The sequence below is a fragment of the Panulirus ornatus genome, chromosome 53 (genome assembly GCF_036320965.1).
Source record: "Panulirus ornatus isolate Po-2019 chromosome 53, ASM3632096v1, whole genome shotgun sequence".
Taxonomy (NCBI): Eukaryota; Metazoa; Arthropoda; class Malacostraca; order Decapoda; family Palinuridae; genus Panulirus; species Panulirus ornatus.
The window spans coordinates 16425167-16451474 of record NC_092276.1 but is presented as its reverse complement, the minus strand read 5'-3'; the positions used below and the strand labels follow the sequence as shown (position 1 = coordinate 16451474).

Sequence of the window (26308 nt, the reverse complement as noted above, 5' to 3'; positions counted from 1 at the left end):
CTTCACTGTGTATATATAAGTTTCGACCATTGCTGGAATGTAATAAGTCCACAAACTGGTACATGACTGAGCCATTGACTGGTATATGGCTGGACCATTAACTGGTATATGGCTGGACCACTAATGGTATATGGATGGACCATTAACTGGTATATGGATGGACCATTAACTGAGATATGGCTGGACCATTAACTGGTGTATGGCTGGACCATTAACTGGTGTATGGCTGGACCATTAACTGGTGTATGGCTGGACCATTAACTGGTGTATGGCTGGACCATTAACTGGTGTATGGCTGGACCATTAACTGGTGTATGGCTGGACCATTAACTGGTGTATGGCTGGACCATTAACTGGTGTATGGCTGGACCATTAACTGGTATATGGCTGGACCATTAACTGGTATATGGCTGGACCATTAACTGGTGTATGGCTGGACCATTAACTGGTGTATGGCTGGACCATAAACTGATGTATGGCTGGACCATTAACTGGTATATGGCTGGACCATTAACTGGTGTGTGGCTGGACCATTAACTGGTATATGGCTGGGGTCGAGCCTGCCTTACTGTAGAACTCTCCCTCGACCTAATAACGCCTTGTGGCCACATGAATCATACATATTCTTTAACTCTGGATCAAAACTGAGAAACAGTGATGTTAACTGATATCTATCGACCCTCGACACACACACACACACACACACACGTATACATACGTACATATACAGAAACAATACATAGCGTTCGTCAGCGTAAAAGAACTATGAGATTAGAGTAACGTATGTGTAGATATATACAAATAGAAGAAAAGGAAATGTATCATCTGAAGCAATAAAGGTTGGGAGGAGGGCCCACCCGTGTCTCAGGTTGGGAGGAGGGCCCGCCCGTGTCTCAGGTTGGGAGGAGGGCCCACCCGTGTCTCAGGTTGGGAGGAGGGCCCGCCCGTGTCTCAGGTTGGGAGGAGGGCCCGCCCGTGTCTCAGGTTGGGAGAAGGGCCCACATGTGTCTTGGGAGGGGGGGCCCGCCCGTGTCTCAGGTTGGGAGAAGGGCCCAAATGTGTCTTGGGAGGGGGGGCCCGCCCGTGTCTCAGGTTGGGAGAAGGGCCCGCTCGTGTCTCAGCTTGGGAGGGGGGTTGGGAAGGCCCACCCCACCCGCGTCTCAAGTTGGGAGGAGGGCCCCTCCGTGTCTCAGATTGGGAGGAGGGCCCACCCGTGTCCCAGGTTGGGAGGAGGGCCCGCCCATGAGCCACCCTCAGCTCACCATTACCATTGGTGTGGAATTCTCTAACACATCCTCAAGACAGCTTGTTATATGTCTGTCTGTCTGTCTGTCTGTCTGTCTGTCTGTCTGCTACTGTCTCTGTCTGTCTGTCTGTTTGTCTGTCTGTTCGCTACTAACTCTGTCTGTCAGTCTGTCTGTCTGCTACTGTCTCTGTCTGTCTGTCTGTTTGTCTGTCTGTTCGCTACTAACTCTGTCTGTCAGTCTGTCTGTTCGCTAGTCTCTGTCTGTCAGTCCGCTACTGTCTCTGTCTGTCAGTCCGCTACTGACTCTGTCTGTCAGTCTGTTTGTCTGTCTGTCCGCTACTGTCTCTGTCTGTCAGTCTGTCTATTTGTTCGCTACTGTCTCTGTCTGTCTGTCTGTACGCTACTGTCTCTGTCTGTCTCTACGTACGGGTTAATCAGTTAATGTAAGTCTATCTGTATGTCTGTCTACTTGTACTGTACGGGAAGGGAGTTGTACACTGGTAGTTGCCCATCTCTTGTACTGTACGGGGAGGGAGTTGTACACTGGTGGGTGCCCATCTCTTGTACTGTACGGGGAGGGAGTTGTACACTGGCGGATGCCCATCTCTTGTACTGTACGGGGAGGGAGTTGTACACTGGTGGGTGCCCAGCTCTTGTACTGTACGGGAAGGGAGTTGTACATTGGTGGGTGCCCATCTCTTGTACTGTACGGGGAGGGAGTTGTACACTGGTGGGTGCCCATCTCTTGTACTGTACGGGGAGGGAGTTGTACACTGGTGGGTGCCCAACTCTTGTACTGTACGGGGAGGGAGTTGTACATTGGTGGGTGCCCATCTCTTGTACTGTACAGGGAGGGGGTTGTACACTGGCGGGTCCCCATCTTTTGTACTGTACGGGGAGGGGGTTGTACACTGGTGGGTCCCCATCTTTTGTACTGTACGGGGAGGGGGTTGTACACTGGTGGGTGAACATCTCTTGTACTGTACGGGGAGTTGTACACTGGTGGGTGCACATCTCTTGTACTGTACGAGGAGGGAGTTGTACACTGGTGGATGCACATCTCTTGCACTGTACGGGGAGGGAGTTGTACACTGGTGGGTGCCCATCTCTTGTACTGTACGGGGAGTTGTACACTGGTGGGTGCCCATCTCTTGTACTGTACGGGGAGGGAGTTGTACACTGGTGGGTGCCCATCTCTTGTACTGTACGGGGAGGGGGTTATACACTGGTGGGTCCCCACCTCTTGTACTGTACGGGGAGGTTCTTGTACACTGGTGGGTGCTAATCTCTTGCACTGTACGGGGAGGGAATTGTACACTTGTGGGTCCCCATCTCTTGAACTGTACCGGGAGGGGGTTGTACACTGGTGGGTTCCCATCTCTTGTACTGTACGGGGAGAGAATTGTACAGTGGTGGGTGCCCATCTCTTGTACTGTACGGGGAGTTGTACAGTGGTGAGTGCCCATCTCTTGTACTGTACGGGGAGGGGGTTGTACACTGGTGGGTGCCCATCTCTTGTACTGTACGGGGAGGGAGTTATACACTGGTGGGTGCCCATCTCTTGTACTGTACAGGGAGGGAGTTGTACACTGGTGGGTGCCCATCTCTTGTACTGTACGGGGAGGGAGTTGTACACTGGTGGGTGCACATCTCTTGTACTGTACGGGGAGGGAGTTGTACACTGGTGTGTCCCAATCTCTTGTACTGTACGAGGATGGGAGTTGTACACTGGTGGGTCCCCATCTCTTTCACTGTGCGAGGAGGGAGTGGTACACTGGTGGGTCCCCATCTCTAGTACTGTACGGGGAGGGGGTTGTACACTGGTGGCTGATTCGGGTGAGAAACTGCAGAAGCTGGTGACTGAATTTGGTAAAATGTGTGAAAGAAGAAAGTTCAGAGTAAATGTGAATAAGAGCAAGGTTAATTATTAGGTACAGTAGGGTTGAGGGTCAAGTCAATTGGGAAGTACGTTTGAATGGAGAAAAACTGGAGGAAGTGAAGTGTTTTAGATATCTCGGAATGGATTTGGCAGCGGATGGAACCATTGAAGCGGAATTGAGTCACAGGGTGGGGGAGGGGGCGAAGGTTCTGGGAGCGTTGATGAATGTGTGGAAGGCGAGAACATTATCTCGGAGAGCAAAACTGGGTATGTTTGAAGGAATAATGGTTCCAACAATGTTATATGGCTGCGAGGCGAGGGCTGTAGATAGGGTTGTGCGGAGGAGGGTGGATGTGTTGGAAATGAGATGTTTGAGGACAATATGTGATGTGAGGTGGTTTGATCGAGTAAGTAATGAAAGGGTAAGAGAAATGTGTGGTAATGAAAAGAGTGTGGTTGAGAGAGCAGAAGAGGGTGTATTGAAATAGTTTGGTCACATGGAGAGAATGAGTGAGGAAAGATTGACAAAGAGGATATATGTGTCAGAGGTAGAGGGAACGAGAGAAGTGGGAGACCAAATTGGAGGAAGAAGGATGGAGTACAAAAAATGTTTGACTGATCGGGTCCTGAACATGCAAGAGGGTAAAAGGCGTGCAAGGAATAGTGAATTGGAACGATGTGGTATAACGGGGTCGACGTGTTGTCAATGGACTGAACCAGGGCATGTGAAGCGTCTGGGGTAAACCATGAAGTTTTATGGGGCCTGGATATGGAAAGGGAGCTGTTGTTTCGGTGCACTACACATGACAGCTAGAGACTGAGTGTGAACGAATGTGGCCTTTGTTCTTTTCCTAGTCTACGGGGAAAATGATACACGATAAGTTCCAAGTGCATTTTCGTGTAATAATCACAACATTAGGGGAGACACAAGAGAGAAATATAACAATCAGTTGATATACAACGAAGAGACGTAGCTAGGACGCAATATGGTAAACATGCGATTGTCCAAGACAGACAACGAGCGTATCACAAACTGTTATGTGGACAAGGTGAATTGTTTACAAATTTTTTCAACAATAAAGTTATCCAATTTATATAGAGCATCACTAATATTAAAATCATAATTCTTTGTGCATTTAATAATAGAAGATTCAATTATGTTTCTCTTGGTACTGAGATGGCATTACTCCACTCAATACAATGATCGTAGTTTTTAACGTGATTAAACAAGGCATTTGATTCTTGTCCCGTTCTTATACTATATCTATGTTGCTTAAGTCTAACAAAAAGATCCTTACCAGTCTGCCCAACATAAAACTTATCACAATTTCTACATGGCACTTTATAGATGCACCCAGGAGAATTTTCTGGTGAGTTCCTGATTAAGATATTCTTTATAGTATTATTGTTGCTGAAGGCAACATTTACATTAAAGGATTTAAGCAACATGGGAAGTAAAGTAAAATTCTTATTAAAAGGGAGAACTAAAAGATTCTTGGTGTCAATGGGAGGTTTAGGCTCAACTCTGTAAAATTATTTCTTTGCTAACTTAAGGGATTTATCAATAAAAGATCTAGGGTACTTTAACTTACATCCAATAGAATGCATCTTCTTAAACTCATCATCAATAAACTCTGGACTGCAAATATGTAATGCCCTAAGGAACATAGATTGAAATGCTGATAATTTAACTGTCATGTTGAGATGAGTAATAATGGATATATGAGCATACATTGGTGGGTTTTCTGTATATGCTAAACTTTAACTTGTTTCCTTGCCTATGGATCATGCAACCTAAAAATGGTAACACACCATCATTTTCATTTTCTACAGTAAATTTGATGGAAGGTACTAAATTGTTAAGTAAGGGGAGAAATATTTGTAAATTTTCATTTGATGGCCAAACACAAAGAACATCTACATACCTAAACCAAATTGCATTAGAAGGTAAGATATCCTTTAGTAATTTTGTTTAAAAAATTCCATATAAAGATTACTTAGTACAGGTGAAAGAGGGTTACTGATTGCCATATCAAATTTTTGAGCATAATAATCTCCATTAAATTGAAATACATAGTCTTTTATACACAATTTTATCAGTTCAATGAAAACAGACTTTGAAACAGGTAAAACAAATATTCTAAAAGATCATCAACTTGATTTTTTTGTGAAATGTGAGGAAAAGTTTGAAATCAAAATTAACATTGATATTGTTTAGCTTGTTAACTAAATCTACATTGTTCATGATATCAAAATTTGATATCTTACCCACTATAAGGGCTTCATAAAGAAACTAGCCATTTTGACGATTTATATGTGATGGAGCCTACTGAACTCACTATAGGTCTTGCTGGAAAATTTTGCTGATGTGTTTTGACAAGTCCATACATATATGGCAATGAAGGAGACCAAAAAATTATGATAATTGTATTGACTGGAGTAACGCCATCTCAGTTATTAACTCTAACTTCAGTACCACGAGAAACATCATTGAATCTTCTATTATTAGATACACAAAGAATTATAAGCTTACTATTAGTGATGATCTATACAAATTAGATAACTTTATTGATAAAATTTGTTAAATGATAAGTTTATGAACGCTCGTTGTATGTCTTGGACAATTACATGTTTACCAAATGGCGTCCTAGCTACGTCCCTTCGATGTATATCAAGTGACTGTTATATTTCTCTTGTGTCTCCCCCTAATGATGTGATTATTACACGAAAGTGCACTTGGCAACTTATCGTGTTTCATTTTCCCCGTGGACTCATAGGAGTATACTTGATCACGTGCAAAATTGTGATCCTTTCCAATATATATTTATATATTTGCTTCCTGACCCTTCATGACCCAGGTCGTGTTTCACACCACTCCTAGCGTTCGATATTTACACCAATGGTCAGAACTTGTAACTAAATAACGAGAAAAATAAACTGCCAAGACAATACCTTGTACACAGATGGTAAGTGGCTGTTCTGTGCTGCTAATTGTATCAAGACGGTAAATGAATTATCCCGGGGGTTGGATGAGCTTAGCAGCACTCGTCCTTCATCTCACAAGCCGTAATGAGCTAAGGAAATGCACAGGTTATGGCAGAATTACAGTAACACGTCTTCACTTAGCGAGGTAGTACGAGCAACTGATATTCAGCCAGTCTAGCCAGTAAGGCACCAGTAGCCAATAGCAAAGCATGACACATACAACGTTATCCCATGAAGAAGGAGCCAATGATAGGAAAGGACACATGGTAGGCTACGGCTCCAGTAGCCAATAGCAAAGCAGGAAACGTAAAACTTTATCCTAGGAACAAGGAACCAATGATAGTATGAGACACATGGTATGCTACGGCTCCAGTAGCCAATAGGAACGCAAGAGACATAAACGTCATCCTGGAACAAGGAGCCAATGATAAGATGGGACACATGGTGGGTCACGGCACCAGTAGCCAATAGCACAACGGGACACAGACCAACTCTCAGGACCCATACACAGCCGTGTATATAAATATATAAATAGATAGACAAATAAATAAATATAAATATATATTCATTTTTATTTTATTTTTTATTATACTTTGTCGCTGTCTCCCGCGTTTGCGAGGTAGCGCAAGGAAACAGACGAAAGAAATGGCCCAACCCCCCCATACACATGTATATACATACGTCCACACACGCAAATATACATACCTACACAGCTTTCCATGGCTTACCCCAGACGCTTCACATGCCTTGATTCAATCCACTGACAGCACGTCAACCCCGGTATACCACATCGCTCCAATTCACTCTATTCCTTGCCCTCCTTTCACCCTCCTGCATGTTCAGGCCCCGATCACACAAAATCTTTTTCACTCCATCTTTCCACCTCCAATTTGGTCTCCCTCTTCTCCTTGTTCCCTACACCTCCGACACATATATCCTCTTGGTCAATCTTTCCTCACTCATCCTCTCCATGTGCCCAAACCACTTCAAAACACCCTCTTCTGCTCTCTCAACCACGCTCTTTTTATTTCCACACATCTCTCTTACCCTTACGTTACTCTCGATCAAACCACCTCACACCACACATTGTCCTCAAACATCTCATTTCCAGCACATCCATCCTCCTGCGCACAACTCTATCCATAGCCCACGCCTCGCAACCATACAACATTGTTGGAACCACTATTCCTTCAAACATACCCATTTTTGCTTTCCGAGATAATGTTCTCGACTTCCACACATTCTTCAAGGCCCCCAGAATTTTCGCCCCCTCCCCCACCCTATGATCCACTTCCGCTTCCATGGTTCCATCCGCTGCCAGATCCACTCCCAGATATCTAAAACACTTCACTTCCTCCAGTTTTTCTCCATTCAAACTCACCTCCCAATTGACTTGACCCTCAACCCTACTGTACCTAATAACCTTGCTCTTATTCACATTTACTCTTAACTTTCTTCTTCCACACACTTTACCAAACTCAGTCACCAGCTTCTGCAGTTTCTCACATGAATCAGCCACCAGCGCTGTATCATCAGCGAACAACAACTGACTCACTTCCCAAGCTCTCTCATCCCCAACAGACTTCATACTTGCCCCTCTTTCCAAAACTCTTGCATTTACCTCCCTAACAACCCCATCCATAAACAAATTAAACAACCATGGAGACATCACACACCCCTGCCGCAAACCTACATTCACTGAGAACCAATCACTTTCCTCTCTTCCTACACGTACACATGCCTTACATCCTCGATAAAAACTTTTCACTGCTTCTAACAACTTTCCTCCCACACCATATATTCTTAATACCTCCCACAGAGCATCTCTATCAACTCTATCATATGCCTTCTCCAGATCCATAAATGCTACATACAAATCCATTTGTATTTATTTATCTATTTTTTTTTTTTTTTTTTTGCTTTGTCGCTGTCTCCCGCGTTTGCGAGGTAACGCAAGGAAACAGACGAAAGAAATGGCCCAACCCACCCCCATACACATGTATATACATACGTCCACACACGCAAATATACATACCTACACAGCTTTCCATGGTTTACCCCAGACGCTTCACATGCCCCGATTCAATCCACTGACAGCACGTCAACCCCGGTGTACCACATCGCTCCAATTCACTCTATTCCTTGCCCTCCTTTCATCCTCCTGCATGTTCAGGCCCCGATCACACAAAATCTTTTTCACTCCATCTTTCCACCTCCAATTTGGTCTCCCTCTTCTCCTCGTTCCCTCCACCTCCGACACATATATCCTCTTGGTCAATCTTTCCTCACTCATTCTCTCCATGTGCCCAAACCATTTCAAAACACCCTCTTCTGCTCTCTCAACCACGCTCTTTTTATTTCCACACATCTCTCTCACCCTTACGTTACTTACTCGATCAAACCACCTCACACCACACATTGTCCTCAAACATCTCATTTCCAGCACATCCATCCTCCTGCGCACAACTCTATCCATAGCCCACGCCTCGCAACCATACAACATTGTTGGAACCACTATTCCTTCAAACATACCCATTTTTGCTTTCCGAGATAATGTTCTCGACTTCCACACATTCTTCAAGGCTCCCAGAATTTTCGCCCCCTCCCCCACCCTATGATCCACTTCCGCTTCCATGGTTCCATCCGCTGCCAGATCCACTCCCAGATATATATTTATCTATTTATCTCTATTTATTCATCTATTTATTATACTTTGTCGCTGTCTCCCGCGTTAGCGAGGTAGGGCAAGCAAACAGACGAAAGAATGGCCCAACCCACCCACATACACATGTATATACATACACGTCCACACACGCACATATACATACCTAGACATTTCAACGTATACATACATACATACATACATACATACATACATACATATATATATATATATATATATATATATATATATATATATATATATATATATATATATATATTCCTTCAAACATACCCATTTTTGCTTTCCGGGATAATGTTCTCGACTTCCACACATTTTTCAAGGCTCCCAAAATTTTCGCCCCCTCCCCCACCCTATGATCCACTTCCGCTTCCATGGTTCCATCCGCTGACAGATCCACTCCCAGATATCTAAAACACTTCACTTCCTCCAGTTTTTCTCCATTCAAACTCACCTCCCAATTGACTTGACCCTCAACCCTACTGTACCTAATAACCTTGCTCTTATTCACATTTACTCTTAACTTTCTTCTTCCACACACTTTACCAAACTCCGTCACCAGCTTCTGCAGTTTCTCACATGAATCCGCCACCAGCGCTGTATCATCAGCGAACAACAACTGACTCACTTCCCAAGCTCTCTCATCCCCAACAGACTTCATACTTGCCCCTCTTTCCAAGACTCTTGCATTTACCTCCCTAACAACCCCATCCATAAACAAATTAAACAACCATGGAGACATCACACACCCCTGCCGCAAACCTACATTCACTGAGAACCAATCACTTTCCTCTCTTCCTACACGTACAGATGCCTTACATCCTCGATAAAAACTTTTCACTGCTTCTAACAACTTGCCTCCCACACCATATATTCTTAATACCTTCCACAGAGCATCTCTATCAACTCTATCATATGCCTTCTCCAGATCCATAAATGCTACATACAAATCCATTTGCTTTTCTAAGTATTTCTCACATACATTCTTCAAAGCAAACACCTGATCCACACATCCTCTACCACTTCTGAAACCACACTGCTCTTCCCCAATCTGATGCTCTGTACATGCCTTCACCCTCTCAATCAATACCCTCCCATATAATTTACCAGGAATACTCAACAAACTTATACCTCTGTAATTTGAGCACTCACTCTTATCCCCTTTGCCTTTGTACAATGGCACTATGCACGCATTCCGCCAATCCTCAGGCACCTCACCATGAGTCATACATACATTAAATAACCTTACCAACCAGTCAACAATACAGTCACCCCCTTTTTTAATAAATTCCACAGCAATACCATCCAAACCTGCTGCCTTGCCGGCTTTCATCTTCCGCAAAGCTTTTACTACCTCTTCTGTATGGTTGCGAGGCGTGGGCTATGGATAGAGTTGTGCGCAGGAGGATGGATGTGCTGGAAATGAGATGTTTGAGGATAATGTGTGGTGTGAGGTGGTTTGATCGAGTAAGTAACGTAAGGGTAAGAGAGATGTGTGGAAATAAAAAGAGCGTGGTTGAGAGAGCAGAAGAGGGTGTTTTGAAATGGTTTGGGCACATGGAGAGAATGAGTGAGGAAAGATTGACCAAGAGGATATATGTGTCGGAGGTGGAGGGAACGAGGAGAAGAGGGAGACCAAATTGGAGGTGGAAAGATGGAGTGAAAAAGATTTTGTGTGATCGGGGCCTGAACATGCAGGAGGGTGAAAGGAGGGCAAGGAATAGAGTGAATTGGAGCGATGTGGTATACAGGGGTTGACGTGCTGTCAGTGGATTGAATCAAGGCATGTGAAGCGTCCGGGGTAAACCATGGAAAGCTGTGTAGGTATGTATATTTGTGTGTGTGGACGTGTGTATGTACATGTGTATGGGGGGGGGGGGGGGGGGGCCATTTCTTTCGTCTGTTTCCTTGCGCTACCTCGCAAACGCGGGAGACAGCGACAAAGTATAAAAAAAAAAAAAAAATATATATATATATATATATATATATATATATATATATATATATATATATATATATATATACATTTTTTATACTAATCGCCATTTCCCGCATTAGCGAGGTAGCGTTAAGAACAGAGGATGAGGGCTGGGCCTTTGAGGGAATATCCTCACCTGGCCCCCTTTTCTGTTTCTTCTTTTGGAATAAAAAAAAAAAAGGAGAGGGGAGGATTTCCAGCCTCCCGCTCCCTTCCCTTTTAGTCGCCTTCTACGACACGCAGGGAATACGTGGGAAGTATTCTTTCTCCCCTATCCCCAGGGATAATATATATATATATATATATATATATATATATATATATATATATATATATATATATATATATATATATATATACATACAGATATATACATGTTGGAAAGGATCACAATTTTGCGCGTGATCAAGATATTCCTATGAGTCCACGGGGAAAATGAAAACGAAAAGTTCCCAAGTGCACTTTCGTGACTGAGTATGGTAAAGTGTGTGAAAGAAGAAAGCTGAGAGAAAATGAGAATAAGAGCAAGGTTATTAGGTACAGTAGGGTTGAGGGACAAGTTAATTTGGAAGTAAGTTTGAATGGAGAAAAACTGGAGGAAGTGAAGTGTTTTAGATATCTGGAAGTGGATTTAGCAGCGGATGGAACCATGGAAGCGGAATTGAGTCACAGGGTGGGGGAGGGGGCGAAGGTTCTGGAAGCGTTGAAAAATGTGTGGAAGGCGAGAACATTATCTCGGAAAGCAAAAATGGGTATGTTTGAAGGAATAGTGGTTCCAACAATGTTGTATGGTTGCGAGGCGTGGGCTATAGATAGAGTTGTGCGGAGGAGCGTGGATGTGCTGGAAATGAGATGTTTGAGGACAATATGTGGTGTGAGGTAGTTTGATCGAGTAAGTAATGAAAGGGTAAGAGAGATGTGTGGTAATAAAAAAGAGTGTGTTTGAGAGAGCAGAAGAGGGTGTTTTGAAATGGTTTGGTCACATGGAGAGAATGAGGGAGAATGATTGACAAAGAGGATATATGTGTCAGAGGTGGAGGGAACGAGAAGTGGGAGACCGAATTGGAGGTGGAAGGATGGAGTGAAAAAGATTTTGAGCGATCGGGGCTTGAACATGCAGGAAGGTAAAAGGCATGCAAGGAATAGAATGAACTGGAACGATGTGGTGTACCGGAGTCGACGTGCTGTCAATGGATTGAACCAGGGCATGTGAAGCGTCTGGGGTAAACCTTGGAATGTTTTGTGGGGCCTGGATGTGGAAAGGGAGCTGTGGTTTCGGTGCATTACACATGACAGCTAGAGATTGAGTGTGAACGAATGTGGCCTTTGTTGTCTTTTCCTAGCGCTGCCTCGCAAACATGCGGGGGAAGGGGGTTGTTATTCCATGTGTGGCGGGGTGGCGACGGGAATAAATAAGGGCAGACAGTATGAATTATGTACACGTGTACATATGTATATGTCTGTGTATGTATATATATGTATACGATGAAATGTATAGGTATGTATATGTGCGTATGTGGACGTGTATGTATGTACATATGTATGTGGGTGGGTTGGGCCATTCTTTCTTCTGTTTCCTTGCACTTCCTCGCTGACGCGGGAGACAGCGACAAAGTATAAGAAATGAATAAATAAATGAATAAATAAATAAATAATAACAATAATAATAATAATAATAATAATAATAATAATAATAATAATAATGATATTACATATATATATATATATATATATATATATATATATATATATATATATATATATATATATATATATATATATATATATGTGTGTGTGTGTGTGTGTGTGTGTGTGATGGGACTTATGTACCCTTCACAACAGACAGATGGTCAGAACACATATATAAATGATGACACTCTAACTACACCAGCAGACGTGACCCAAGTGTAGCAAACAACCGGTAGTAAAGGTAATTGACCTTAAATTGCTACCCTGTTGTACTACTGCCACTGATGGGAGGTGGGGGGGGGGGAGATCTATGGCGGCAGTTTATAGCAGTGCGTCTACAGCAACTGTTATGGAAAGGCAGTTTAGATAGAGCGTCCTCAGTACAGGGCTAACAGCTGACGTTTGTCTGGCCACATGACGTCTGTAGTGCTGTACACACACACACACACACACACACACACACATAGATCCCGGGTCATTCATGATGTATGTATGTATGTATGTATGTATAGGGATTGAAGGAGGGGAATGGGGGAGCAGGGTTCAGAAGTCTACAGTTTTAACCTCCTACACTTCACATACCAGGACGCGTCACCCCAGCCAGCAGGAGACCAGCCAGCGAACCACCTCACCAGCGAACGGCCGCTAGAATGTAAACAATGCATGCACGACCCTACGTAGTATTTCTGGATCATCATGACCACAAGACAAGGTATATATAATAACTGTTGACCGTCCTACGTCTAAAAGATACATTGGTGCAAGTACACACACACAAGTAGATATGTACATTACAATGTACAAGCACATTGGAAAATGTACATTACAATGTACAACAAGCACGTTGGAAAATGTACATTATAGGATACAACAAGCACATTGGAAAATGTACATTTCAATGTACAAGAAGCACGTTGGAAAATGTACATTACAGTGTACAACAAGCACACTGGAAAATGTACATTACAGTGTACAACATGCACGTTGGAAAATGTACATTACAGTGTACAACAAGCACATTGGAAAATGTACATTACAGTGTACAACAAGCACATTGGAAAATGTACATTACGGTGTACAACAAGCACATTGGAAAATGTACATTACGGTGTACAACAAGCACATTGGAAAATGTACATAACAGTGTACAACAAGCACAGTGGAAAATGTACATTACGGTGTACAAGCACATTGGAAAATACATACGTAAGGTGCAGATGTTACAACATCAGTTTGAGAGTCTCGGGTTTGAGTCCCAGGTGAGGGCAAGTCGTCTCACAGCCAACCCAGATGTTCATCCTTCTGGGGCTGATCGACGTATGGGCACCAAGCATAAGCTTGTGTGTGTGTGTGTGTGTGTGTGTGAGGCTAAGAAGACTGGTATAAATATAAAGCTAAACAGGGGGGTCAACGTAACTGTAAAATTCATTCCTGTAAGAAACGAACTGTGGACATGTATGGGAATCACCTACACCAACTTCTTTTCTTTGGATTAGAATGGGAATACATCAAGACGAGACTGCATTCGAATCTATATTACTGATTCTATTTCTTGACCCTTAATCTTCATATGATACATGAACTATAATTGCAGAGAGGGACTGAAAAAGATCAGATACATAACGGGAGATACAATATAAATACTTAAGAGAAAGACATCATGATGTTTGGGAAAGGAGGCCATGTGTAACAAATCTCTCAGATTTCTACGAGAGAGTGAGCTCCGTTGTGGACAGAGAAGGATGTGCGGATGGGTGTATTTGGACGACCAGAAAGCATTTGACACTAGCACATAGGAGTTTTGGTAAAGAAGCCGGATCTTCGAGCAGGAATAAGAAGAATACATCAAGGACCAGAAAATTAACCGAGGGGATGAGAACATTGGACACCTGTCACACCAGCCTGCTCGAAATGGGTGGAGTTGGAGTTGCCAGTCGCGTCGTGCAGGGCTGGGTGCTGGGGCCACACCTCTTTTTGCTTCCATTAATTACCTACCTTGCCACAAAGGACTGCCGCTGTACCTGAATATGTTTGCTGATGATGCCGAGGTCATGTGAGGGGGGGAAGGAAAATGCTGATGAGGGTGGCATGGCGGTCATAGAAAACCTTATACAAACCCATGAAAAAAGTCGTCCATGTGGATATGATCCAAACGAAAATAAGAGGCGGAAGTCTGCTAGATGGGCTTCGGGGTCAACATTTTACTTAACCTTTGTCTTAGAGTCTAAGTGTGGAGACATGCCGTCTGCTGTTAAGTGCTAGAATCACATTTAAGTACATGGATGAGGAAAATATTCAGAGAGCTACTGACACTACATAATAGGCCAAGACTACAATATGCTTCTCAAGTTTGGTCACCCTACGAAAGAGGGAAATAAATAAGGTCAAAACGAGGGAAATAAATCAGCTGTCAGGGGTAAAATAGCAGGGATACAGGGAGAGGATTAAGGCCCTATATTTGCTGCCTACCATGGAAGAGAGAAGAGTAACGGGTAACTTGATCAAAACCTTCGTTTTTTTAAGACAGTTTGAGGATGACAACAATGAGAATTGCACTTTGAAAGATGCAAAGATGCAACAAGCAAAGATTATAACAAGAAACAAAACAGGTTTTTTGTCTCTGGACTGTACAGATAGGTGATTACACACACACACACACACACACACACACACACACACACACACACACACACACACACACACACATCAATATTTACATATAGATTCTTCTGTTCTCCTTTTTATCTTCCTCTCCGTGCAGACGGCACGGCCTGGATCATGACCCCCCCCCCAGCTGAGCAGCCACAGTCCTCAGCTCATGTCTTGCATGACGTGCAAACCTGAACTCTGAGGGGCGGGTCCCTGAAGTGGAAGTGGAAGGGATCCTGAAGTGAGGGGGGGGGGGGATTTTCCTGAAGTGGAGGTTGAAGGGATCATGAAGTAGGCCCTGTGGGGTAACTGGAGTGAGGAGAGGCCCTGAAGTGAGCGTTGGTGGGATCCTGGAGTGAAGAGAGGCCCTGCAGTGAGTGTTGGAGGTATCTTAGAGTGAGGAGAGGCCCTGAAGTGAGTGTTGGAGGTATCTTAGAGTGAGGAGAGGCCCTGAAGTGAGTGTTGGTGGGATCCTGGAGTGAGGAGAGGCCCTGCAGTGAGTGTTGGTGGGATCCTGGAGTGAGGAGAGGCCCTGAAGTGAGCGTTGGTGGGATCCTGGAGTGAAGAGAGGCCCTGCAGTGAGTGTTGGAGGTATCTTAGAGTGAGGAGAGGCCCTGAAGTGAGTGTTGGAGGTATCTTAGAGTGAGGAGAGGCCCTGAAGTGAGTGTTGGAGGTATCTTAGAGTGAGGAGAGGCCCTGCAGTGAGTGTTGGAGGTATCTTAGAGTGAGGAGAGGCCCTGAAGTGAGTGTTGGAGGTATCTTAGAGTGAGGAGAGGCCCTGAAGTGAGTGTTGGTGGGATCCTGGAGTGAGGAGAGGCCCTGAAGTGAGCGTTGGTGGGATCCTGGAGTGAGGAGAGGCCCTGAAGTGAGTGTTGGTGGGATCCTGGAGTGAGGAGAGGCCCGGAAGTGAGCGTTGGAGGGATGCTGGAGTGAGGAGAGGCCCTGAAGTGAGCGTTGGAGGGATGCTGGAGTGAGGAGAGGCCCTGAACTGAGCGTCTGACCCACTAGGGACGACCCTAAGGTTCACCTGGAGTGAGGAGAGGCCCTGATGTGAGCGTTGGAGGGATCCTGAACTAAGAGGAGGCCCTGAAGTGAGCGTCTGACTCACAAGGGACGGCCCTCCTGGAGCAGTGTTCAGTCCTCTCTGGTCTAATCTGAGGACACAAGTTCAAAATCCTCACATAATCACCTGGCACCAGTGTTTACCTCGTCCACGATCCTGGTCATGTTATCCCACACATCAGTACGTGGGGACTGTCATCACCCCTCTGTCTGTCTGTCTGTCTCTCTGTCTCTGTCTGTCTGTTTGTCTGTCTGTCCACACACCCGTCTTGTCCAAGCCATGTTAGCAACATATTTCCCCCGACTGACACACACACACACACACACACACACACACACACACACACACACACACACACATACATGAGGAGGAAGACTGGTATCTTAATCTATGATCATAATTAGATGACCAGTTAATATTGATCAGCGATTATGGGTCACGGTTGTTATGGCATGTTTGGGGGTAAGGGGGAGGGGGTTATGGACTGTAATAATGCTCTCCAGTTGTGGCTAAATATAACAAAAAATAGTGAGTTGTGAAATTGGCTGATTATAATGCACATAAAGCAATAGCAGCGATATCTTTATCGGGGACGGGGTGTTTATTTTGCAGAGGAAGGGGTGTTTATTCTACAGAGGAAGGGGGATTTATTCTACGGAGAAGGGGTGTTTATCTTACGAGGACAGGGTGCTTATCTTACGAGGACGGGGTGTTTATTCTACGGGGACGGGGTGTTTTTCTTACGGGGGACGGGGTGTTTATCTTACGGGGGATGGGGTGTTTATCTTACGGGGACGGGGTGTTTACCTCAAAGGGGAAGAGGTGCTTATCTTACGGGGACGAGGCGTTTATCTTAAGGGGAAGAGGTGTTTATCTTACGGGGACGGGGTATTTATCTCACGGGGGACGGGGTATTCATCGCACGGGGGACGGGGTGTTTATCTTACAGGGACGGGGTATTTATCTCACGGAGGACGGGGTATTTATCTCACGGAGGACGGGGTATTTATCGCACGAAGGACGGGGTATCTATCTCACGGAGGACGGGGTATTTATCTAACGGGGGACGGGGTGTTTATCTTACAGGGACGGGGTATTTATCTCACGGAGGACGGGGTAATCATCTCACGGGGGACGGGGTATTTATCGCACGAAGGACGGGGTATCTATCTCACGGAGGACGGGGTATTTATCTCACGGAGTACGGGGTATTTATCTCACGGAGGACGGGGTATTTATCTCACGGGGGACGGGGTATTTATCTCACGGAGGACGGGGTATTTATCTCACGGAGGACGGGGTATTTATCTCACGGGGGACGGGGTGTTTATCGCACGGGGGACGGGGTATTTATCTCACGAAGAACGGGGTATTTATCTCACGGAGGACGGGGTATTTATCTCACGAAGGACGGGGTATTTATCTCACGGAGGGCGCGGTATTTATCTCACGGGGGACGGGGTATTAATCTCACGGAGGAGGGGGTATTTATCTCACGGAGGACGGGGTATTATCTCACGGAGGACGGGGTATTTATCTCACGGAGGACAGGGTATTTATCTCACGGGGGACGGGGTATTAATCTCACGGAGGAGGGGGTATTTATCTCACGGAGGACGGGGTGTTTATCTCACGGAGGACGGGGTATTTATCTCACGGAGGAGGGGGTATGTATCTCACGGAGGACGGGGTGTTTATCTCACGGAGGACGGTGTATTTATCTCACGGAGGACGGGGTATTTATCTCACGGAGGACGGGGTATTTATCTCACGGAGGACGGGGTATTAATCTCACGGAGGAGGGAGTATTTATCTCACGGAGGACGGGGTGTTTATCTCACGGAGGACGGGGTGTTTATCTCACGGAGGACGGGGTATTTATCTCACGGAGGACGGGGTATTTATCTCACGAAGGACGGGGTATTCATTTCACGGAGGCCGGGGTGTTTATACACACAGTACGATATCTAACATATTATCTTTTTTTTCTTTCGAATTGTTAAGATCAGTAATGAAAGCCACATTACCAAGGCTCTGCTCCCCCCCCCCCCCCTCAGCCAAGGTTAACCAGCGATTACCACAGTACAAATGTTAATTAACACTTCCGGCTCATGGGGGAGAACCTAATATCATGGGGGCTTAATTAAGAAGCGAGATAATACGAGGCACAGCAAGGAAACCAGGAAATTAAGTTTGCAGAGGGTAGTGTGAGAAGGTAGGCTGGGGTACAGGAAGGTAGGCTGAGGTACAGGAAGGTAGGCTGGGGTACAGGGAGGTACCGTCATGTTCAAACATCGTACCGTCGTGTTCTTGGAGGGGAGTCAGTGGTTAAGGTAGAGTCTTGAAGGGGAGTCAGCGGTCAAGGTAGCGTCTTGGAGGAGAGTCAGTGGTCAAGGGAGAGTCTTGGAGGAGAGTCAATGGTCAAGGGAGAGTCTTGGAGGAGAGTCAGAGGTCAAGGTAGAGTATTGGAGGAGAGTCAGATGTCAAGGTAGAGTCTTGGAGGGGAGCCAGTGGTCAAGGTAGAGTCTTGGAGGAGAGTCAGTGGTCAAGGTAGAGTATTGGAGGAGAGTCAGCGGTCAAGGTGGAATCTTGGAGGGGAGCCAGCGGTCAAGGTAGAGTCTTGGAGGAGAGTCAGTGGTCAAGGTAGAGTATTGGAGGAGAGTCAGCGGTCAAGGTGGAATCTTGGAGGGGAGCCAGCGGTCAAGGTAAAGTCTTGGAGGAGAGTCAGTGGCCAAGGTAGAGTATTGGAGGAGAGTCAGCGGTCAAGGTAGAGTCTTGGAGGTGAGCCAGCAGTTAAGGTAGAGTCTTGAAGGGGAGCCAGCGGTCAAGGTAGAGTTTTGGAGGGGAGTCAGTGGTGAAGGGAGAGTCTTGGAGGAGAGTCAGCGGTCAAGGTAGAGTCTTGAAGGGAGTCAGTGGTCAAGGGAGAGTTTTGGAGGAGAGTCAGCGGTCAAGGGAGAGTTTGAAGGAGAGTCAACGGTCAAGGCAGAGTCTTGGAGGAGAGTCAGTAGTCAAGGCAGAGTATTGGAGGAGAGTCAGTGGTGAAGGGAGAATCTTGGAGGGGAGTCAGAGGTCAAGGTAGTGTCTTGGAAGGGAGTCAGTGGTCAAGGGAGTCTTGGAGGAGAGTCAATGGTCAAGGAAGAGTCTTGGAGGAGAGTCAGTGGCCAAGGTAGAGTATTGGAGGAGAGTCAGCGGTCAAGATAGAGTCTTGGAGGGGAGCCAGCAGTCAAGGTAGAGTTTTGGAGGGGAGTCAGTGGTGAAGGGAGAGTCTTGGAGGGGAGCCAGCGGTCAAGGTAGAGTTTTGGAGGGGAGTCAGTGGTCAAGGTAAAGTTTTGGTGGGGAGTCAGCGGTCAAGGTAGAGTCTTTAAGGAGAGTCAGTGGTCAAGGGAGAGTCTGGTGGAACCTAGACAGGTTCTTCTGGTACAGGTGGGACAGAGGAGGAGACCCGGCCCTTATAACACCCAGGGAGGCCCTGGGGTTTTGGAGGACCTTGTCCTTGGGTTAGGTCACTGACTGGTGTACCGGGTCCTGTAGTGGGCCCTGTACCGGGTCCTGTACCGGGTCCTGCAGTGGGCCCTGTACCGGGTCCTGTACCGGGTCCTGTAGTGGGCCCTGTAGTGGGCCCTGTACCGGACCCTGTACTGGGCCCTGTAGCGGGCCTTGTAACGGGCCCTGTAGTGGGCTCTGTACCGGACCCTGTACTGGGCCCTGTAGCGGGCCCTGTACCGGACCCTGTACTGGGCCCTGTAGTGGGCCCTGTACTGGACCCTTCACAGGGCCCTGTAGTGGGCCCTGTAGTGGGCCCTAACACTGCAAGACATAACATTACCAGCCCCGCCCCCCCCCACACTGTGGGTATGAATGCTTGGACAAGACATTTTCTTCAGAGCCATTTTTCTGGGCCAACGATTCTGACAGTTTACATCATGGGTTTACACTGGGGTCGCGCGGGGGGGGGGGGTGTCTTCCCTGGGGGAGGCAGGAGCACTGACCCACCCGTCTGTCCTGGGGGAAGGGGGGGACTGACCCCCAGACTGTGAAGGCCATCTCTCGTCGCAGTGAATCACTGTTGATCCCACTGTGTCGTGTTATGATGGTGGGTCACTGCTGATCCCACTGTGTCGTGTTATGATGGTGGGTCACTGTTGATCCCACTGTGTTATGATGGTGGGTCACTGTTGATCCCACTATATCGTGTTATGATGGTGGGTCACTGTTGATCCCACTGTCTCGTGTTATGATGGTGAGTCACTGTTGATCTCACTGTGTCGTGTTATGATGGTGGGTCACTGCTGATCCCACTGTGTCGTGTTATGATGGTGGGTCACTGTTGATCCCACTGTGTTATGATGGTGGGTCACTGTTGATCCCATTGTGTTATGATGGTGGGTCACTGTTGATCCCACTGTGTTATGATGGTGGGTCACTGCTGATCCCACTGTGTCGTGTTATGATGGTGGGTCACTGTTGATCCCACTGTGTTATGATGGTGGGTCACTGTTGATCCCATTGTGTTATGATGGTGGGTCACTGTTGATCCCACTGTGTTATGATGGTGGGTCACTGTTGATCCCACTGTGTCATGATGGTGGGTCACTGTTGATCCCATTGTGTTATGATGGTGGGTCACTGTTGATTCCACTGTGTTATGATGGTGGGTCACTGCTGATCCCACTGTGTCATGATGGTGGGTCACTGCTGATTCCACTGTGTCGTGTTATGATGGTGGGTCACTGTTGATCCCACTGTGTTATGAAGGTGGGTCACTGTTGATCCCATTGTGTTATGATGGTGGGTCACTGTTGATCCCACTTTGTTATGATGGTGGGTCACTGTTGATCCCACTGTGTCATGATGGTGGGTCACTGCTGATCCCACTGTGTCGTGTTATGATGGTGGGTCACTGTTGATCCCACTGTGTTATGATGGTGGGTCACTGTTGATTCCACTGTGTCGTGCTATGATGGTGGGTCACTGCTGATCCCACTGTGTTATGATGGTGGGTCACTGTTGATTCCACTGTGTCGTGCTATGATGGTGGGTCACTGCTGATCCCACTGTGTCGTGTTATGATGGTGGGTCACTGTTGATCCCACTGTGTCATGATGGTGGGTCACTGCTGATCCCACTGTGTCGTGTTATGATGGTGGGTCACTGTTGATCCCACTGTGTTATGATGGTGGGTCACTGTTGATTCCACTGTGTCGTGCTATGATGGTGGGTCACTGTTGAACCCACTGTGTCGTGTTATGATGGTGGGTCACTGTTGAACCCACTGTGTCGTGTTATGATGGTGGGTCACTGTTGATCCCACTGTGTCGTGTTATGATGGTGAGTCACTGTTGAACCCACTGTGTCGTGTTATGATGGTGGGTCACTGTTGATCCCACTATATCGTGTTATGATGGTGGGTCACTGTTGATCTCACTGTGTCGTGTTATGATGGTGGGTCACTGTTGAATCCACTGTGTCGTGTTATGATGGTGGGTCACTGATGATCCCACTGTGTTATGATGGTGGGTCACTGTTGATCCCACTGTGTCGTGTTATGATGGTGGGTCACTGTTGATCCCAGTGTCGTGTTATGAAGGTGGGTCACTGTTGATCCCACTGTATCATAATGGTGGGTCACTGTTGATCCCACTGTGTTATGATGGTGGGTCACTGTTGAACCCACTGTGCCGTGTTATGATGGTGGGTCACTGTTGATCCCACTGTGTCGTGTTATGATGGTGGGTCACTGTTGATCCCACTGTGTCGTGTTATGATGGTGGGTCACTGTTGATCCCAGTGTCGTGTTATGACGGTGGGTCACTGTTGATCCCACTGTGTCCTAATGGTGGGTCACTGTTGATCCCACTGTGTTATGATGGTGGGTCACTGGTGAACCCACTGTGCCGTGTTATGATGAAGGGTCACTATTGATCCCACTGTGTCGTGTTATGATGGTGGGTCACTGTTGATCCCACTGTGTCGTGTTATGATGGTGGGTCACTGTTGATCCCACTGTGTTATGATGGTGGGTCACTGTTGATCCCAATGTGTCGTGTTATGATGGTGGGTCACTGTTGATCCCACTGTGTCGAGTTATGATGGTGGGTCACTGTTGGTCCCACAGTTTCATGATGATGAGTCACTGTTGATCCCACTGTGTCGTGTTATGATGGTGGGTCACTGTTGATCCCACTGTGTCGTGTTATGATGGTGGGTCACTCTTGATCATACTGTGTTATGATGGTGGGTCACTGTTGATCCCACTGTGTCGTGTTATGATGGTGGGTCACTGTTGATCCCACTGTGTCGAGTTATGATGGTGGGTCACTGTTGGTCCCACAGTTTCATGATGGTGAGTCACTGTTGATCCCACTGTGTCGTGTTATGATGGTGGGTCACTGTTGATCCCACTGTGTTATGATGGTGGGTCACTGTTGATCCCACTGTGTCGTGTTATGATGGTGGGTCACTGTTGATCCCACTGTGTCGAGTTATGATGGTGGGTCACTGTTGGTCCCACAGTTTCATGATGGTGAGTCACTGTTGATCCCACTGTGTCGTGTTATGGTAACGGATCACTGTTGATCTCACTGCTACAGACGTCGAGGAACATCTTGAACAACTTAAGTTTCATAAAGCAATCTCTCTCTCTCTCTCTCTCTCTCTCTCTCTCTCTCTCTCTCTCTCTCTCTCTCTCTCTCTCTCTCTCTCGTCTGGAAGGTCTGACCTTGTGAGGGACCTGACCTTGTGAGAGACCTGACCTTGAGAGGGACCTAACCTTGTGAGAGACCTGACCTTGTGAGGGACCTGATCTTGTGAGAGACCTGGCCTGGTGAGGGACCTGACCTTGTGAGGGACCTGACCTTGAGAGGGACCTAACCTGAGGGACCTGACCTTGTGAGAGACCTGACCTGGTGAGCGACCTGACCTTGTGAGGGACCTGACCTTGTGAGAGACCTGACCTTGTGAGGGACCTGACCTTGTGAGGGACCTGACCTTGTGAGGGACCTGACCTTGAGAGGGACCTAACCTGAGGGACCTGACCTTGTGAGAGACCTGACCTGGTGAGGGACCTGACCTTGTGAGGGACCTGACCTTGTGAGGGACCTGACCTTGTGAGAGACCTGCCCTTGTGAGGGACCTGACCTTGTGAGAGTTCTGACCTTGTGAGGGACCTGACCTTGTGAGGGACCTGACCTAGTGAGTCCTGACCTTGTGAGGGGCCTGACCTTGTGAGGGACCTGACCTTGTGAGGGACCTGACCTTGTGAAAGACCTGACCTTGTGAGAGACCTGACCTGGTGAGGGACCTGACCTTGTGAGAGACCTGACCTTGTGATGGACCTGCCCTTGTGAGGGACCTGACCTTGTGAGAGACCCGACCTGGTGAGGGACCTGCCCTTGTGAGGGACCTGACCTTGTGAGAGTCCTGACCTTGTGAGGGACCTGACCTTGTGAGGGACCTGAACCTTGTGAGGGACCTGAAACTTGTGAGGGACCTGAACTGGAACCAACCGTTATAGATCGGGAGGTGACACTAACATGGAACTGACCTGGGTCCTAATCTAATCAGGTCAAAGGTCAGGACTACGAGAGGACTGACCTGGATCCGTCAGCGTGGATGGGGTCATGGTTGTGGAGCCAGGTCAAAGGTCAGGACTACGAGAGGACTGACCTGGATCCGTCAGCGTGGATGGGGTCATGATTGTGGAAGCCAGGTCAAAGGTCAGGACTACGGGAGGACTGACCTGGATTCGTCAGCGTGGATGGGGTCATGGTTGTGGAAGCCAGGTCAAAGGTCAGGACTAAGAGAGGACTGACCTGGATCCGTCAGCGTGGATGGGGTCATGATTGTGGAAGCCAGGTCAAAGGCCAGGACTACGGGAGGACTGACCTGGATTCGTCAGCGTGGATGGGGTCATGGTTGTGGAAGCCAGGTCAAAGGTCAGGACTACCAGAGGACTGACCTGGATCCGTCAGCGTGGATGGGGTCATGGTTGTGGAAGCCAGGTCAAAGGTCAGGACTACGAGAGGACTGACCTGGATCCGTCAGCGTGGATGGGGTCATGGTTTTGGAAGCCAGGTCAAAGGTCAGGACTACGAGAGGACTGACCTGGATCCGTCAGCGTGGATGGGGTCATGGTTGTGGAAGCCAGGTCAAAGGTCAGGACTATCAGAGGACTGACCTGGATCCGTCAGCGTGGATGGGGTCATGATTGTGGAAGCCAGGTCAAAAGTCAGGACTACGAGAGGACTGACCTGGATCCTAACCTAACCAGGTCAAAGGTCAGGACTACGAGAGGACTGACCTGGATCCGTCAGCGTGGATGGGGTCATGGTTGTGGAGCCAGGTCAAAGGTCAGGACTACGAGAGGACTGACCTGGATCCGTCAGCGTGGATGGGGTCATGGTTGTGGAAGCCAGGTCAAAGGTCAGGACTACGAGAGGACTGACCTGGATCCGTCAGCGTGGATGGGGTCATGGTTGTGGAGCCAGGTCAAAGGTCAGGACTACGAGAGGACTGACCTGGATCCGTCAGCGTGGATGGGGTCATGGTTGTGGAAGCCAGGTCAAAGGTCAGGACTACGAGAGGACTGACCTGCGGGAGGACTGACCTGGATCCGTCAGCGTGGATGGGGTCATGGTTGTGGAGCCAGGTCAAAGGTCAGGACTACGAGAGGACTGACCTGGATCCGTCAGCGTGGATGGGGTCATGATTGTGGAAGCCAGGTCAAAGGTCAGGACTACGAGAGGACTGACCTGGATCCGTCAGCGTGGATGGGGTCATGGTTGTGGAGCCAGATCAAAGGTCAGGACTACGAGAGGACTGACCTGGATCCGTCAGCGTGGATGGGGTCATGGTTGTGGAAGCCAGGTCAAAGGTCAGGACTACGAGAGGACTGACCTGCGGGAGGACTGACCTGGATCCGTCAGCGTGGATGGGGTCATGGTTGTGGAGCCAGGTCAAAGGTCAGGACTACGAGAGGACTGACCTGGATCCGTCAGCATGGATGGGGTCATGATTGTGGAAGCCAGGTCAAAGGTCAGGACTACGAGAGGACTGACCTGGATCCGTCGGCGTGGATGGGGTCATGATTGTGGAAGCCAGGTCAAAGGTCAGGACTACGAGAGGACTGACCTGGATCCGTCAGCGTGGATGGGGTCATGGTTGTGGAGCCAGGTAATGGGACCAGGTGGTCGGGGAGGCGCGTCGACCCAACACGTCAGCAGGAGCCGTGACCCACTCTCCACGTAGACCTCGGCTGGTCCAGGGATCACAGCCCTCCCCACTGTAGACACGGAGACACACACACACACACACACTGTAGAACGTAAGAACTGTAGATATGAAGGGAGGGTATACAAGACACTGTAGAACATAACTGTACAATGTTGACAGTAGTGGAACACTGTAGAACATAACTGTACAATGTTGACAGTAGTGGAACACTGTAGAACATAACTGTACAATGTTGACAGTAGTGGAACACTGTAGAACATAACTGTACAATGTTGACAGTAGTGGAACACTGTAGATCATAACCGTACAATGTTGACAGTAGTTGAACACTGTAGAACATAACTGTACAATGTTGACAGTAGTGGAACACTGTAGAACATAACTGTACAATATTGACAGTAGTGGAACACTGTAGAACATAACAACTGTACAATGTTGACAGTAGTGGAACACTGTAGAACATAACAACTGTACAATGTTGACAGTAGTGGAACACTGTAGAACATAACAACTGTACAATGTTGACAGTAGTGGAACACTGTAGAACATGTCTGAGAACTGTACAACAGACACTGTAGAACATATCTGAAATCCTACACTCGTATCCTCGTCTTATGCTCCTGTAAAGTGACTGTAAACATGACTGTAGACGTGACTGTAGACATGACTCTAGACGTGACGGTAGGCATGACTGTAGACATGACTATAGACATGACTGTAGACGTGACTGTAGACGTAACTGTAGACGTGACTAGACATGACTGTAGACATGACTATAGACATGACTGTAGACATGACTGTAGACATGGCTATAAACATGACTATAGACGTGACTGTAGGCATGACTGTAGACATGACTATAGACATGACTATAAACATGACGTAATTGTAGACATGACTATAGA

General features: G+C 47.1%; 1 protein-coding gene across 4 annotated transcripts in view; it reads right to left on the bottom strand.

The window, feature by feature from the left end:
- The window catches only part of LOC139765268 (protogenin A-like), a 110444-nt gene that overhangs the window by 7606 nt on the left and 76530 nt on the right, over positions 1-26308 (bottom strand). For 2 of the 4 annotated variants that reach the window (XR_011716628.1, XM_071692622.1), the window contains exon 5: positions 25302-25485. The exons of 1 other annotated variant lie outside the window; for it this stretch is intronic. Coding sequence is in view for 2 of the 3 variants with exons in the window: in XM_071692622.1 (XP_071548723.1) it covers positions 25302-25485 (184 nt within the window). In the remaining variant the exon portion in view is untranslated. The remainder of the gene's footprint in view (positions 1-25301; positions 25486-26308) is intronic. One more of the 4 variants, XM_071692624.1, reaches the window with a different exon arrangement.